The sequence below is a fragment of the Ahaetulla prasina genome, chromosome 12, assembly GCF_028640845.1.
Source record: "Ahaetulla prasina isolate Xishuangbanna chromosome 12, ASM2864084v1, whole genome shotgun sequence".
Lineage (NCBI taxonomy): Eukaryota > Metazoa > Chordata > Lepidosauria > Squamata > Colubridae > Ahaetulla > Ahaetulla prasina.
The window spans coordinates 22,298,806-22,314,965 of NC_080550.1; the positions used below are offsets into that span (position 1 = coordinate 22,298,806).

General features: G+C 43.9%; 1 protein-coding gene across 2 annotated transcripts in view; it reads right to left on the reverse strand.

Moving 5' to 3' along the window:
- The window catches only part of LOC131184151 (epithelial splicing regulatory protein 2), a 94,046-nt gene that overhangs the window by 38,503 nt on the left and 39,383 nt on the right, over positions 1-16,160 (reverse strand). For both annotated transcript variants that reach the window (XM_058155183.1, XM_058155182.1), the window contains exons 3-9: positions 15,172-15,286; positions 11,970-12,068; positions 11,801-11,855; positions 8,063-8,173; positions 6,276-6,408; positions 4,554-4,596; positions 3,510-3,811 (exon numbers count right to left, since the gene is read on the reverse strand). In XM_058155183.1, coding sequence (XP_058011166.1) covers positions 3,510-3,811; positions 4,554-4,596; positions 6,276-6,408; positions 8,063-8,173; positions 11,801-11,855; positions 11,970-12,068; positions 15,172-15,181 — 753 coding nt within the window. In that variant the 5' untranslated portion in view covers positions 15,182-15,286. The remainder of the gene's footprint in view (positions 1-3,509; positions 3,812-4,553; positions 4,597-6,275; positions 6,409-8,062; positions 8,174-11,800; positions 11,856-11,969; positions 12,069-15,171; positions 15,287-16,160) is intronic.

Consider the following 16,160-nt stretch of genomic DNA (forward strand, 5'->3'; position numbering starts at 1 on the left):
CAAACAATAAGATGGGCAGGATATATGTAATATGACTTCAGAAACAGAGTTGTTAATGCCTGTCGTGTCCCACTCCTCCGCTGACGGCCGGGTCAGGGAAATCCGAATCAGGCTTGCCTCTGCAGCTCTGCCCAAAGTTCTAGCAAAGTCCTCAGAGCAGGCAGGAGACCAGTAAGTGACTTCAGCAAGATAAGTTCGACTTTGCCTGACTCAGAGACTGCCAGAAAGCAGATCCTTTATATAGGCCATGGGGTGTGGCTCCATGACTCAGCACTCATTAAGGCCTGCCCCTCCCTTCCTTCTGTTGCCTCCGCCTATCCAATCTTCTGATGCGAGGGTCACTCCAATCAGCTGTTGGTAATAAACCCTCCTCAGGCTCACATGCTGTGGAGGAGGGGGAGGGGTCTAGCTGCTCCGTTTGCCTGGGCATGGAGTCAGGGCTGGAGCCGGGAGGCATACATTCCTCCGTGTTCGGGAGCAGATAAGAAGGCCCCGGCTGCTCTGAGGGCGGGCAAGACACAACACTGCCTGGAATGCACTACCTGACTCTGTGGTCTCTTCCCAAAATACCCAAAGCTTTAACCAAAGACTATCTACTGTTGACCTCACCCCATTCCTAAGAGGTCTGTAAGGGGCGTGCGTAACAGCACAAGCGTGCCTACCGTTCCTGTCCTAATGTTCCCTTTGACTGGCTGGATAACCATCTGTCTGAGATGGTGTAGGGTTTCCTGCCTGGGCAGGGGGTTGGACTAGAAGGCCTCCAAGGTCCCTTCCAACTCTGTTGTTATTATTATTATTATTATTGTATCCAATTCGTATGGTTATTTCATGCTTATACTTATATATAAATAAATAAATAAAAATAAAATAAATAACTATAAATTTAATAAACAAACAACAGAAGCCTCCTTAAGACTGCAGTGTGGGGCTTGTGTGTCACCTCAAGGCTCTTGGGTTAGTTTAATGAGTGACCCACAGCTAAAAAAAAAGGCATGCCTGGACATTAAGGCAAGCCCATGCGGATGTGGCCATTACTTAAAGCTCACTCCTTTGCTGTGGCTTCAAGCTGATCCAGAAAAGTCTCCATCTGTATCATAAACCCATCCAGACTCATCCGCTTTGTGGCACAAAGAAAATATTCCATCTGGCTAAAATAATATGCTCAGAGAAATCTCTGCATGCATGCACACACACACACCCTCCTGGCTTTTCAAATCTCACTGGAATATTTCTAGCAAGTCCCTCTTGGGCTCCACCCAACAGACAACCGCCAGAGAGAAGTAACTGGAGACCAGCCAGCTGTAGAGACACTATTGTCCTACAGTTGATTACAGACCACCTGGTCAATCTTCCTTCGGTCTGCCTAGAAGGCTGCTGCCACAAGGAACCAGCAGGGTTTAAGGTGGTGCCAAGGGACCCTTGCTTGTGTTTTTGTTAGAACAGGTGAGGGCAACTGCCTCTCTGGAATTCAGCCTTGATTGCCCTCTCTTCTCTTCTGAGAAGACTTAATTTGTTATGTCTGTAAATGGGGAGGGGTCCTTAATTGGCCCACTCTGGGTTGATTACATTCCCTATTCGGAATCAACATAATGAAATCAAATGATTTCCTCTACTTGAAGCGTTTTGCAAAAACCACGACCAGAAAGCATCCTAACAAAATAGTGAGGTCACATGATCATGCTCAGGGGTGAAATGCCCCCGGTTCGGACCGGATTTCCCGATCCGGTAGCAATGGCGGCAGGTGGTTCGGAGAACCGATAGCAAAAATCCCTGCCCTCCCCCATGTCCAGCTGAGCCACGCGATCATCAGAAGTTTTTTTTTTTACTTTTAAAAACATTTTTTTTCTCCAGCTGAAAAAAATGCTTTTAAAAGTAAAAAAAAGAAGCCTCTGGCGATCAGGCAACTCAGCTGCGATCGTCAGAGGAGCCTTTTAAAAGCATTTTTTTACCTCTTTGGCTGAAGAGGTTGTAGAAAAAATGCTTTTAAAAGTAAAAAAAAAAAGTTGGCCATGCCCACCCAGTCACATTACACCCACCACCACCAAGCCAAGCCCACAGAACTGGTAGTAAGAAATTTTACATTTCACCACTGATCATGCTAATCATGTGATACTGTGTGTATGGATGACTGCGATGAGTACATCTAGCTATTCTGGCTTGGAAGCTATGCTGCACGGCTTAGCGAAGACCTCAGGAGGAATTCCTCCTGGCGACGTGAAGGGGAAGGGGTTTTTACCCTTGATAAACTGTGCTAGAATTTTCCCCTCTGAAGAGTAGAGAAGATGATCTTGCTGTAGGAATTGTTACCAAAGCAAAAGGGCTAGAAGATCTTTTAAGTCTGGAATGACGAGATAATACTCAGAAGCAGCTCATGCAAACGTCTTCCTGGCACTGAATTATTAATAGGAGGAAGAGGAAGAGGTCCAATGTAATCAGGCATGCCAGATTCTCTTATTATAGCTCAGTGATGGTGAACCTGTGGCACACAGAGCCCTCTCTGTGGGCACATCCACAGCTCTTTTTCGGGTCTCTTCTGCACATGTGCACGGGCCTTCCACTGGCCAACTGGTCTTCGGGTTTCTGCTGTGCATGCATGGGCACATGTGTGCACGGGCGTGCGTGCGCCTACGCCTTGCAGATTGGGCGCATGCACACCAGTGGTGGGTTTCAAATTTTTTTACTACGGGTTCTGTGGGTGTGGCATGGCTTGGTGGGCATGGCAGGGGAAGGATATTATAAAATCTCCATTACCACCCCACTCCAGGGGAAGGTTACTGCAAAAATCCCCATTTCCCCCCAATCAGCTGGGACTCGGGAGGCAGAGAATAGGTGGGGGTGGGGCCAGTCAGAATTTTTTACTTTCGGTTCTCCGAACTACTCAAAATTTCCGCTACCGGTTCTCCAAAACTAGTCAGAACCTGCTGAAAACCACCTCTGACGCACACACTTTGGGCACTTAGTGTTATAGCTAATCTCAATAAAAGGAATGTTGGTTTTCCTGTGGAGCTGATTTCATGGTCTGGTCTTCCTAGTGGGGCCAACTTCCCCACTGGAGAAGTTAAGAAAAATCATCCAACTCATTTTGTTGCTCTGAACATCAGTGCATAACTTCCAAAGGTTGTTAATTGCAATAGCACTTAGACTTTTATACCCCTTCCTAGTGCTTTCCAGCCCTTTCTAAGGTTTACAGAGTCAGCCTGTTGCCCCCAACAAACTGGGTCCTCATTTTACCCACTGCAGAAGGATGGAAGGCTGAGTCAAACTGGAGCCTGGTGAGATTTGAATTGCCAAATTGCAGGCAGTCGGCAGTCAGCAGAAGTAGCCTGCAGTACTGCACTCTAACCACTACGCCACCTTGGCTCTTATTTATGTCCTATTCTAGGATTAAACGACTCTCATTGCTCCCAGATCTCTGCACCAGTTGCCTGTGGCTCTTAAAACCCAAGCAGGTCCAATGAAAAAAAAGGTAAAACAGACCCAAATGCCCAGAATACAATATTTGCTACAACCTGCTGGACTTCAGCTGCTGTGCTTCTGAAGAGTTCGATGTAGCGTTTGCCCAAGATCTCCTTGTGTTTCTTAAGGGCGTTCTGTGCATAATCTTCACAAGCAAATAGTACAAATGCATCTCCAGTTGGCCGGCCATCTGGATACTTGACGAAGAGGAGGCCCTCCTTGCCTCCGGTGACGGGACACTCGGGGCCCAAGAAGCCCAGCACATCCTCGGGCGTTGCAGTGAAAGGGAGACCCCGCATCCTGATGATGACTTGGTTCTCCTTGGAGAGGAACTGGGCAACTTCATTGGAGGTGCCTAGAAAGAAGAGGTGACCATTAAAGACAGGAAAGTATACATCCTATACTTAACCCTGAGAGAGAAAGCACTGTAATTTTAAATTTGAAATTGAGAATTCTTTCTAGTTCTAGGTTTTGGTATCATGATGAAAGTGCTGGATGAGGAAATGGGTGGCTGTGAGTTCTAGTCCCTTCCTGAGGCACAGAAGCTGCTTGTGTGACTTTGGGCCGATCTTCACAGCCCAATTCATCTCCAAGGTTGTTGTTGTGGGGTTATTAGAATGAGTGAGCAATATGTGTGCTATTACGGGTTGTACAAAACCAAGGCAAGATATAATCTAATAAATAATAAATAATGCACCCAACTCTGGTGAGCTTGCAAAATTGAATCAATTTTCTGGGTGCACATGTTGGACTGAAATTAAACGCAGAATCTGAGTTTGCACAGCATAGCAAGCTAAAGTACAGTTAGCTAGTTTTTTAAGTCGTGAGAACAAAGACATTATCAAACATTTGGGAAAGTCTATTGGGAACAACCTTCTGAATCAGTTAAAACTCCCAACTATTTGTAACTAAAATTATGAGACTTATACACCACCTTCACCCCATTCCTGGTGATGGGCATGGTTGAGGAACCAAAAATAAATCCTGATATGTCAGATTTTATATTATTTCTCATAGCAACTTAAAAGCAACTTCTCATAGTACAGTTTCAATCACATGCTTATAATAGGGTTCTTCCCCCACCCCAAAGATCTTACCACCAGCAATTTTCAGAAATTCCTCTCCGGTGGCTTTGTAAACCTGAAATGGAAAAAAAAGAGGCAGAGACAATAATTGTGATAGATGTCAAGATATTTCATGAGTGATAGTAGCATGATATGCACGTTTGTCTTTAAGATGACACAAGATACCCTATATATCTGCAAAACCATTTTAGGACATAATATTTGGGAAGACCTTGGGATACTTCTCCTGTAGGCCACACCAATCTAGCTTTCCAGAAGTGATCTGTGAGACCACCTGGAACCAGTAATCAATGCTCCATAAGGAAAATGGAATATCAGAAGATCTCAAGAACATTTATTCTGTAGATCTGGAAGTACTCATATAATAGTACATTTAATTCATCTTTAAAACACTCATATAACCACAAGAGAAATCTACACTACACTTCTATCAAGTTTCCAAGTGTAGTTTAAGCTATCACCATAAAGCCCATTATGGCCAAGGGCTACTATGCCCTTATAACCTTACAACCTTAAAACCACTATGCTACTCTCGTTTCAGGACACACTTTTCTGACCAAGGGAGCGGCCTGTCAGGTCTGGAAGCCATTTTTGTATTAGGCCTTCAGACCTGCCACGTTTACTACTGTGGGAAACTGGGAGGGGGGATTGTATGGAGCATGGATGATATATACCGGTAGTCATAATAACATTCCTTGCTCAAGAAGTCAAGGCCAGCTTGCCCTGCACCTGGAAGGCTGGAACTGGGAGGCATATCCAGTGGGTACGATGCTTGATTAGACATGTTGGACATGTCGGTGTTGGGCAGGGACTTGAACTTTCCTTTGGGTGAGGAAAACCTGGAAGCTTTCAGATTCGGGTTTTCCCAGATGTGCCAATATGACATCTCTAATAAAATATAACTTTGAGGAAACTCAAGCCTCCGAGTTTTCTTTCATGGGGATGTTACTTGGAACCCCAACAGCCAAATTATTTGTAGGATCACACTGAATGTTCCTCCTTGACCTAGCAGAACTGACAGGATGGTCAAGCTCTATGTCCCTTCGATGCAATCTAATTGGCACTAATTGGCACTAGAGACCTGTGTACAAAGGGAAGCTAGCTGGAGCTTTGGATGGCCCTCATCCAATTGGTCACGATAAAGAGTTGTTTGTTCCCTCATGCTTTTGGGATGGGATGATAGGGGAGCCCTGTTAGTTGGTTTGTTACAGTAACAGAGTTGGAAGGGACCTTAGAGATCATCTAGTCCGACCTCCTGCTCACGCAGGAGACCTACACTACGGATTCCAACCGCCAACCTTTCTGATCAACAAGCTTAGCGTCTTAGCCACTGAGCCACCTAGTCTTTTCCTTTGTGATTATTATTTGTTGGAATGATCTATGTCAGAGGTCTCCAATGTTGGCAACTTTCGGCCTGGCGGACTTCAACTCCCAGAATCCCCAGCCAGCAAAGCTGGCTGGGGAATTCTGGGAGTTGAAGTCTGCCAGGCCGAAAGTTGCCAACGTTGGAGACCTCTGATCTATGTGGCCTCCTGGCACATGATACATTGATTGTAATTGCAGTCTTGATTCACTGTCAACTGTCCAGGAAGATGGTAGTGAGATGGGCAGCCATGCAAGTTATTGAAATAGCTAGGAAATAAGTAAATGACTGTTACATCTCCTTTGCACACGTCCAATATATCACATCTAATTGCCTAGTTATAATTCATCAGTTATAACTAAGTAATCTACCTCAATGTATCGGCTTCCCATATGATGCTTGTGTCTTTCCAGAGCCAAGTCCCTCTGTTCAGCGCTGGCAAACCGCACCAACGCCTCTCCATTTCGCCTTCCTTGAGCGTTGAGACACAAGGCCACACCACCTCTAAGAGAAAAGGGAAACCCAGGCATCCCCCCAGAGAAAATGAATCAGACCACATCCAGCTTTCTTCCAAAGTGACGTCATTTTTTTAAAAAGATCCAGATAAGCTTATTGAGGCAACTGGGCTTTGGATGATAAGATTTCAATCCTGCTCTAAAGCCACCCACAATAACGGTGCAATCAAAATAATAAAATGGTACCTCTTATAAATCGGTGGGATGCATACTCAAATCACTCGGAAGAGCTGTCAGGTTGCAAATTAAAATTGCTCTCATCCAGGGGTGGGTTCTACTGACTTTTACTACTGGTTCACATCGTGTCCGCGCGCGCTCTTCTGCGCATGCGCAGAAGAGTTTTGATGACGTTTGGGTCAATGGGCGGAGCATCCCGCCAGTTTTGCTACCAGTTCTATAGAACCGGTCCAAACCGGGGGCAACCCACCACTGCTCCCATCTCATTTAAAGAGGAGCCAATGAACGCGAGAGTCAGGGAGATAAGGCTTAAACTGTAGTGAAATTCTCTCAGTTCCAGATGTGTTTCCATTTCAAGTTTTTTGTAAGGAAATAGCGCTTCTCCAACTATGTAAAAGCTAAATTTTGCTCTTTTGGTATGTTGGGACCATTGTGAGTGGGTGTTGGGGAAGGGGAAGGGGTGGACAAGGCAAAGAATTGAAACTTCCAGAAGCTTATAAAAAGCAATCATAGAATCAAACTGATGAACAAGGTCACAGCTTTGTGTTGGCTGAATGAGAACGAACCAAAACAACTTGAAATGTTTTAAAAAGCCTTTGAACTCTTCAGGGCATCAAATTATAAAATGTGGGTGTGACAAAGCACTGAGAAAGTACAAAATTTAAGCCAGATTGTTCAATCGCGGGGAACTTATCAGCAGTTTGAAATCAGTCCCAAGACAGAATCTGTGGGCTGAATACAGAGTCAGTTAATTCTGTTGGTATCCGATGATACCTAATCTAGAAGAGGCTGTTCCTTCCAGATTCTGAAGAAACAATGTCCATTGCCCCCTCTTGACTCCACAGAAAGCTGAACATGATAATATTCTAGTCTTGTCATCAATGGTTCTAGATCAGTGATGGTGAACGTGCGTGCATGCTCGTCAGGGCCGCAACCCGGAAGAGGAGCTGCCCAGGGCGCATGCACATGCCTGAAAATGAACTTCCAGTTTCCGGCGCGGGCATGCATGCTTTAGGTTCGCCATCACAGTTCTAGATAAAGACATGACCGAGAAAGTTTTGAGGGGTTTGTGGTCCACACTGACTTGTCTGGGTGCCCAAATTTTAAGTATAAAAATTTCACCCCAAATCCTTTACAGCTAAGATCACCAAGGCAGAAGACCGAAGAATGCATAGCAACAGAAAACTAAAATAGCCCTTGATATCCAGCTGGAAACAGACAGCATTAACCCATCCTTCTTCCTTGTGCCAAAGTGTTTTTTCCCCCAAAAGGCAACTGGACTTTCTTGGTTTTTTCCTTCAAAACATCTCATCTCTCAAGAAACTTCTGCAGTTCTTCTTGGATGAGAAGTGAAATGTTTTCAATGAAAAACCCCAAGAAAATCCAGTTGCTTTTTTTGGAAAAATAACACCTTCGTGACAACCATGAAGTGGATGACTGAGAAACTCCATAGACAACTTTCTTACTTGGCAATATTAAGGCCTTTGAAAAAGCGAGCTATGTCTTGGTCCGAAGACTGCCAAGGGAGACCTCGGGCACGTATGACCGTTTCATTGTCCACTACTTCTGATTTACTACTACAAAAAGAAAGAGACGACAATACAAATCAGGCAATGAATTTGACACAATACTTTATTACCACGCTACAGGCGCTCCTCGACTTACATCCACAATTGGGATCAGGATTTCCATCGCTAAGCAAGAGGGTGGTGAAATGAGTAATATCCAGTTTTATGACCTTTTTTTTTTGCCACGGCTGTTAAGCAAATTATCACAGTTGTTAAGTGAATCACATAGTTGTTAAGTGAATCCAGCTCCCCTCATTGACTTTCCTTGTCAGAAGCCAGCTGGGACAGGGGTCTCCAACCTTGGCAACTTTCAGACTTGTGGACTTCAACTCCCAGAATTCCTCAGCCAGCTTTGCTGGCTGAGGAACTCTGGGAGTTGAATGTCCACAAGTCTGAAAGTTGCCAAGGTTGGAGACCCCTGAGCTGGGAAGGTCACAAATGGTGATCACATAACTCGAGGTTGCCTTGGGGGTGGTAACTATGAGGACTGGTCATAAGTCACTTTTTTAGTGCCCTTGTAATTTTGAACGGTCACTGAAGGCAGGATTGTAAATTGAGGACAACCTGTTTACCGTAACTGCATTGTAACACAAACAATAAAATTGTGCAACCGCACAGAGACAGTTGTTTCCCTCATGCCAACACCCAATTCCCACATTACTGTCTTATGTCTAAAGATATTTACCATGTAGTTTGGCTGTATTACTATTATCCTTCTCATCTTTTCTACTCCTTTCGCTTTTTGGTATTTTATGATTATATTATTTTGTTGTTGCACACTGAGCTTATGCACCAGACACAAATTCCTTGTGTATCCAATCACACTTGGCCAATAAAGAATTCTATTCTATTCTATTCTATTCTATTCTATTCTATTCTATTCTATTCTATTCTATTCTATTCTATTCTATTCTATTCTATTCTACTCTACTCTACTCTACTCTATTCTATTCTATTCTATTCTACTCTACTCTACTCTACTCTACTCTACTCTACTCTACTCTACTCTACTCTACTCTACTCTACTCTACTCTACTCTACTTTATTCTATTCTATTCTATTCTATTCTATTCTATTCTATTCTATTCTATTCTACTGTACTCTACTGTACTCTACTCTACTTTACTCTACTCTATTCTCTATTCCCTATTCAATTCTATTTTCTATTCCATTCCATTCTATCCCGTCAAGAGATGGGCTGTTGATGGTTCTGACCAGTTTGGGTGAACGGGTGGTTGTGACCTGCGGGTGGGCTTGCCCACCCGCCCCAATACTATCCCATCCTATATTGCCGTGTTTTTGAAGCCCCGTGCACTCACATTTTTGGTGCTGGGCGGACCAGTTGTTAAACCCACAGCAGCCCACCACAGATTCCATCCCATCCCCATCCCCATCCCCATCTATTGAATGCTATTCCAAGCTAAATAAATAACCATATAAAATAACATTAAAAAATAACTAAACTGAGAAAATATGAACTCTTTATTTATTTATTTATTTATTAATCACATACCATCTTTTCTAACCCTCTATCTTCTCCTTCTTCTTCTCCTCCTATCCTTTCTTCTCCCTCCCTTCTTTCCTACCTACCTACCTGCCTACCCACTTTCTTCCTTCTTTACTCCTCTTTCCTTACCCTTTCCCTTCGGGAGTGGTTACCGAGCAGTCCTGACTTTACACCATTCCAACTTGTTTAATTCTACCATTATTCCTGTACAATGGCAATCAATCAATTTATTGCCTTTTTTGATGAGGAAAACAAGAAAAAGAAATCTGCCTCTGCCTCCCAGCAATTTTGCCTCGTTGCAGCAAACAGGAAACAGCCTGCTTTACTTTCATTTTCGTTTTCAGCGTAGCTTGATTAGCACAAGAAAAAAGAAACCTGCTCACAGCAATTTACTTCCTTGCAGCAAGCAGCAGAGGCCCACACAGCAATGGCAATCCCTGCAGCCTGAAACAGCTTAGGAGGTTTGTGCTAATTAGGCTGTGCTGAACTTGTGCTAATCAACTTGTGCTAATTAGGCTGTGCTGAAGCTGAAATGGGCTGTTTCTTTTTGCTGCTTGCTGCAAGGAGGTAAATTGCTGGGAGGCATGAGCCCAAAGGGTGGGGGCCAGTGGGTGGGAGGGGCTACATTTGGTGTATAAGACGCACCCAAATTTTTACCCTCTTTTAGGGGGGAAAAAGGTGCATCTTATACTCCAAAAAATACGGTAAGTCCAAGTAAGTGTCAGAGCAGCCAGGTAGACCAGACCAGAAAATCAACTCCACAGGAAGACCAGAGTGACCTAAACTATTGAGCTTAAGCTGCAATAACAAAATCTTGAAAATCTGACAGTGCTTTAAGTCTCCCACCCTATGAATCAGGGAGATCTTTGCCTCAACTGCTTTTAGGTTATTCTCTTTTTCCCCAGAGCTTAAAGAACGCTCCGGCCCCTTGGCCAATCTTCTTGCATATTTCTCTCAAGGTCACCCTTCTTATTGGTATGTTTTTCATTATTGGTATGTTTATTGGTATGTTTATCATTTAGGAAGCCCTTGTGGGTGGGGGAATCAAATATGAAGATAGCAAAAATAATGACCATGGACCAGGGATGGGCTTCAGATCCTTTAGCAACCGGTTTCGCTGCCCTGTTATTGGGTGGGCGTGGCCATGGTAGGCATGGCCTAATCGGCTGCCTGCACCATGGTGGTGGTGGGACGGTGTTTTTTGTCCTCCCCAGGCTCCGGAGGCTTTCCTCAAGTCTCCGGGAGGCCAAAAATTGCTTCCCCAGAAGCCCTCCAGAGGTCAGAAACAGTCACGTTTCCAGATTACTAGAACCTCTGGTAGGCCTGTTTTTTGCCCTCCCAGACCCTCCGCGTGGCCCCTGCACTTACCTGGAGGGGCGGGGTGGGTGTGGCCAGCCAGGGGTGGCATTTGGGGGTTTGCCTTGGTTAGAGGATTGCCCGAACCCTGCCGAACCCCCAGGGGCCCACCCCTGCCAAGGACCCAAACTTTGGCTTTTCTACAAAGCTTGAGATGACTGGGGAAGTTTCCTTGCTATCCTTGTTTTACTCCCAGGAATAAAGTAAAGGTAAAGGTTCCCCTCGCACATACGTGCTAGTTGTTGCCGACTCCAGGGGGCGGTGCTCATCTCCGTTTCAAAGCCGAAGAGCCAGCGCTGTCCGAAGACATTTCCGTAGTCATGTGGCCGGCAAAGGCACACGGAACGCTATTATCTTCCCACCAAAGGTGGTCCCTATTTTTTCTACTTGCATTTTTACGTGCTTTCAAAACTGCTAGGTTGGCAGAAGCTGGGACAAGTAACAGGAACTCACCCCACTACACAGCAGCACTAGGGATTCGAACCGCTGAGCTGCCGACCTTTCGATCAACAAGCTCAACATCCTAGCCCCTGAGCCACCACGTCCCTCCTTTATTATTTTATTTTATTTTATTTTATTTTATTTTATTATTTTATTTTATTTTATTTTATTTTATTTTATTTTATTTTATTTTAATTTATTTTAATTTTATTCCTCCCAGGAATAAAAGTATGTAAATAAGTAAGGCTCCAGGGACTCCAGAATTATCTCTGCCCCATCCCCCAATCCAGCTTCCATTTGGTGTCATCCTATGAAGAGAAAAAAACACTTACCACGGCCCCGTTTCATACTTGTATTTTACTGTTTCTGGAGTGGTAAACCTGTGACCTGAAACAGACCAAAATGAAGAGGTCAAAAGCCTGGAAATGCACCAAGGAGAGAAAAGACCCTTCTGATGGAGGAGAAAAACAGACCCAGAATGCGATTTGGATTTTCACTTACTGCATGTATCCGGAAGCATGCTGAAAACAATGGCTACCATGGCTTTCACTTGCCATACTCCGAAGTCCTCCTCGCTTTCATCTATCCCATAGCCAATATCTGGATGATAAATTTAAGAAACGATCATGAAAGGATTTCTCCAGCCACAGAGGATTGCCCAAACCCTGCCGAACCCCCAGGAATCGTGGGCAGTCCTTGGGGCCCCAAGTGGGGTCCCACTAACACCACTGTTTCATGAGCTGCAGTTGCTGCTGGCTTGCTTCCAGGTGTAATTCAAGGCAATGGTGGGATTCAGCCGGTTGTCTCCGGATTGTGCAAACTGGTAGCAGTTGACTGTGAGAGGCTCCGCCTACCCATATGGACGCAATACGCGACTACTGTGCATGCACAGAAGGCCGTGCGCATGCACAGAGGTGGCGCCCTCAAGTGAAGCGCAAGCACGCGCACGCTCACATTTGCAAACCGTTAGGGAAGGTAAGTGAATCCCACCTCTGATTCAAGGTGTTGGTAACCACCTTTAAAGCTCTTCATGGCATGTCTCCAGGCTACTTGAGGGACCATCTCATCCCACTTGGATTGGTCTAACAACACAGGAAGCATTCTGCAAGCCCTAGAAAGTCCAGCTGGCAGAGTCCAGGAGAAGGGCCTTCTCTGCCATTGCACCTGCTGACTGGAACAGCTTGCCCCCAGGAATGAGATCTGCTCCCACCCTTCTGACCTTCCATTAGCACCTAAAGTCCTGGCCCTACCAGTTGGCCTACCAGTTGACCCTACCAAAGGAGAGGGTTCATGTTGGAGATGGCTAAACAGATCCCACCTCCTCTGCCTGCTCATCTTAGTCCTTCTCTCTCCATCTTTTAGCTACTGTATTTTATAGTTTTGTAGCTTTCTCTTTATATAATTTTATTTTTTAATCTTGCAAAATTTTAATCCAGAGTTACCTTGTGGTAAGGTGGGCAGCCAATAAATTTGACAAGTGAAATAACTAGGGATGCTTACTAGGTTTTCCCCCTGGATACGTCGCCTTCACTGGCTAGGGTCCCTATGGAGCTATTTTGATTTTGCTCCTTGGAAGAATATGATCCTGATTTCATATAGCTAAGAAACTTTTCATTTCAGAGCATTCCCAGCATTCTACAGTTCCAGGATTCTCAGTTTCTAGGGTTTGCAAAGCTAAGGGGGCCGTGGTGGCTCAGGCTGTAAGATAGCCTGTTATTAAAACACAGCTGCCTGCAATTACTGCAGGTTCTAGTCCCACCAGGCCCAAGGTTGACTCAGCCTTCCATCCTTTATAAGGTAGGTAAAATGAGGACCCAGATTGTTGGGGGCAATAAGTTGACTTTATAAATATACAAATAGGATGAGACTATTGCCTTATACACTGTAAGCCGCCCTGAGTCTTTGGAGAAGGGCGGGATATAAATGTAAATAAAAAAAAATAAAAAAATAAAAAGATTGCTGTCGATCTTACTCAACTAAAGATATGAGTATCTGATGCCTATCCATGCTTTCTTTTCTTATTTTTAACAAAATGATTTCCGCCAACAGTAAAAGGTTATCTGTGCTGAAGCTTCCCTAGATACTGTTGCATTGATCTGCAATGCACTGATGTTTAGACCCAATTTCATCCTTATAAAGAATAATAGAATAAAAGGGTTGGAAGGGACCTTGGAGGTCTTCTAGTCCAACCCCCTGCTCCGGCAGGAGACCCTATACCATTCCAGACAAGTGGCAGTCCAGTCTCTCCTTAAAAGCTTCCATAGATGGAGCAGCCACAACTTCAGGAGGCAAGTCATTCCACTGGTTAATTATTTTCACTGTCACAAAATTTCTCCTTAATTTTAGTTTGGTTCTTTCCTTGATTAGTTTCCATTCATTGCTTCTTATCTTGCTTTCTGGTGCTTTGGAACCCAAACCCCCTTCTGCTTTGTGGCAGCCCCTCCAATATTGGAACAGTGTATCATGTCACCCCTAGTTCTTCTTTTCTCTAGACTAGACATACCCAATTTCTGCAACCGTTCTTCATAGAGTTCAGCTTCCACCCCACTAATCATCTTTATTGCTCTTTTCTGCACTCTTTGCAGAGTCTCAACGTCTTTTTTAAATATTGTAATCAAAACTGGATGCAGTATTCTAAATGTCGTCTTATTAAGACATGATCTTGATTCTATTCCACTGTTAATGCAAACTAAAACTACATGGCTTTTTTTGGCTTGCTGCTGCACACTGCTTGCTCATGTAGGAATTTAGCACCCACCCCCCTCCTAGAAGAATGAAATATTTTAGAAAATATTTAAAAAGGCAGAATATATTTCCCTGGATGAGAAATGGAGAAACATGTTTTAAAGACAAAGCAGCTTCCTGACTTCCCCCCACCTTTGTCAATGGGCCATTAAAGCCTCAGCTAAGCTCACTCATTTCCCCCCACCTTTGTCAATGGGTCAGAGGTAGAAACTCATTCTCCCCACCTTTGTCAATGGGCCATCATCATCTGCAACACAATAGGACTCATCTAGCAACAGAAACTCACCACATGGCAAGGCTCAAGCAAGCTTGAGAGACAACCTACAATGTTAGCTAAGACCTCTAGACCACCCCCTGGGAGTTTGACAACCAATCAGGATACTCTTCCTGTGCCCCAGAAAGTTCAAAGCTCAGAAAAAGCATAAAGCCAGGGAGCACACAGGATCTCACCCCTTTTCTGTTCAGGAACTCAAGCCATGTGATCCTGACCACCATTAAACCATCTTTCTAAGCAGCCTCCATGTTTCCAGTGTCTTTGTCCCCACTTGGAACTGAACCCAGATGGATATTTTTTCCAACACTCATATTTAAGTGACTGTCCACTAGGACTCCAAGATCCCTCTCACAGTTACTGCTATTGAGCCAAGTAATCTGTAGCTGTACATTTGGTTTTTTCTTGCCTAAGTGATGAATACATCTGCTTTTTTTCCCAACAGGAACATTTTGAGATATTTGGATTAAGGCACAATAGTGCCCATTTAGAGCCCACTTCATAATTCAAAATATCCCTGGCTTAGAAAAGTCAGAAGTGGAGAAACTGGAGTATATTGGATAGTATAGAATTGCAATTCTCAATATAAACCCCACCAGCCTAGGATGAAGGCTATTGAGGATTATCAGTTGACAATATCCCACTTCGCTTATGACACAACTTTAGCGGAAACTTTGCAAAGGATACATTCTGCCATCGATTGTATAGTTTGATCCTTCACGGGGGCTGAGCTGGGATAGCAGTCATGGAATTCTTTCCGTAGATCGTAAAATGAATAAAAGCAGTCGGACAGCAGAAGATTCTGTAATGCGGGTAACATAAAAAAAGGAGATAATGAATATTTAGAGCCAGTTGGGTCTAGTAGTTAAGGCACCAGAATAAAAAGATGGAGACCATGAGTTCTAGTCCCTCCTTGGGATTAGAAAACTGGATGGGTACTTTGTTGTTTGTTTCTGTCTCTAAACCTTTCCAATATGTTCAGATCAGCCCCTTTCAAGCTCAAAGTATTTCACATTCAAAATATTATGTGCAGTCTTGTGCAGAAGCACACAATTTGAGATAGGAGAAGCAGAGGAAGGAAAAAGATGATTGAATAAAGAGAGGAGTGATAATGATTGTTTCAGTCAAAGGTACTTGGGATTAATTTCAAGTCAGGTTGATAAATTAAGTTTTCCTACAAAATTAGACTAAGGTGCCTTTCATATGATAATAAGGGGGTAAATGGAAGCATTTTTTTTTAACTGTATATTCAAATTTCTGTTTGTGTAAGGCTTTCTAGGTGCTTAGCTCACCTTTCTATTATCAATCTGATCTGCCCATTAGTATTTTAGGAACCGCAATTCCTCAAATCATCAGCAAAGATAGAAACGTACACATAGAATGTTGATAAAGCTAATTTAAAACTGCAACTGCAAAAGGGCCGGAATAGCTCAGGCTGTTAGAGCCTGTCATTAGAACACAGTAGCCTGCAATTACTGCAGGTTCAAGCCCGGCCCAAGGTTGACTCAGCCTTCCATCCTTTATAAGGTAGGTAAAGTGAGGACCCAGATTGTTGGGGGGGCAATAAGTTGACTTTGTAAAAATATACAAATAGAATGAGACTATTGCCTTATACACTGTAAGCCACCCTGAGTCTTCGGAGAAGGGCGGGATATAAATGTAAACAAAAAAAACCC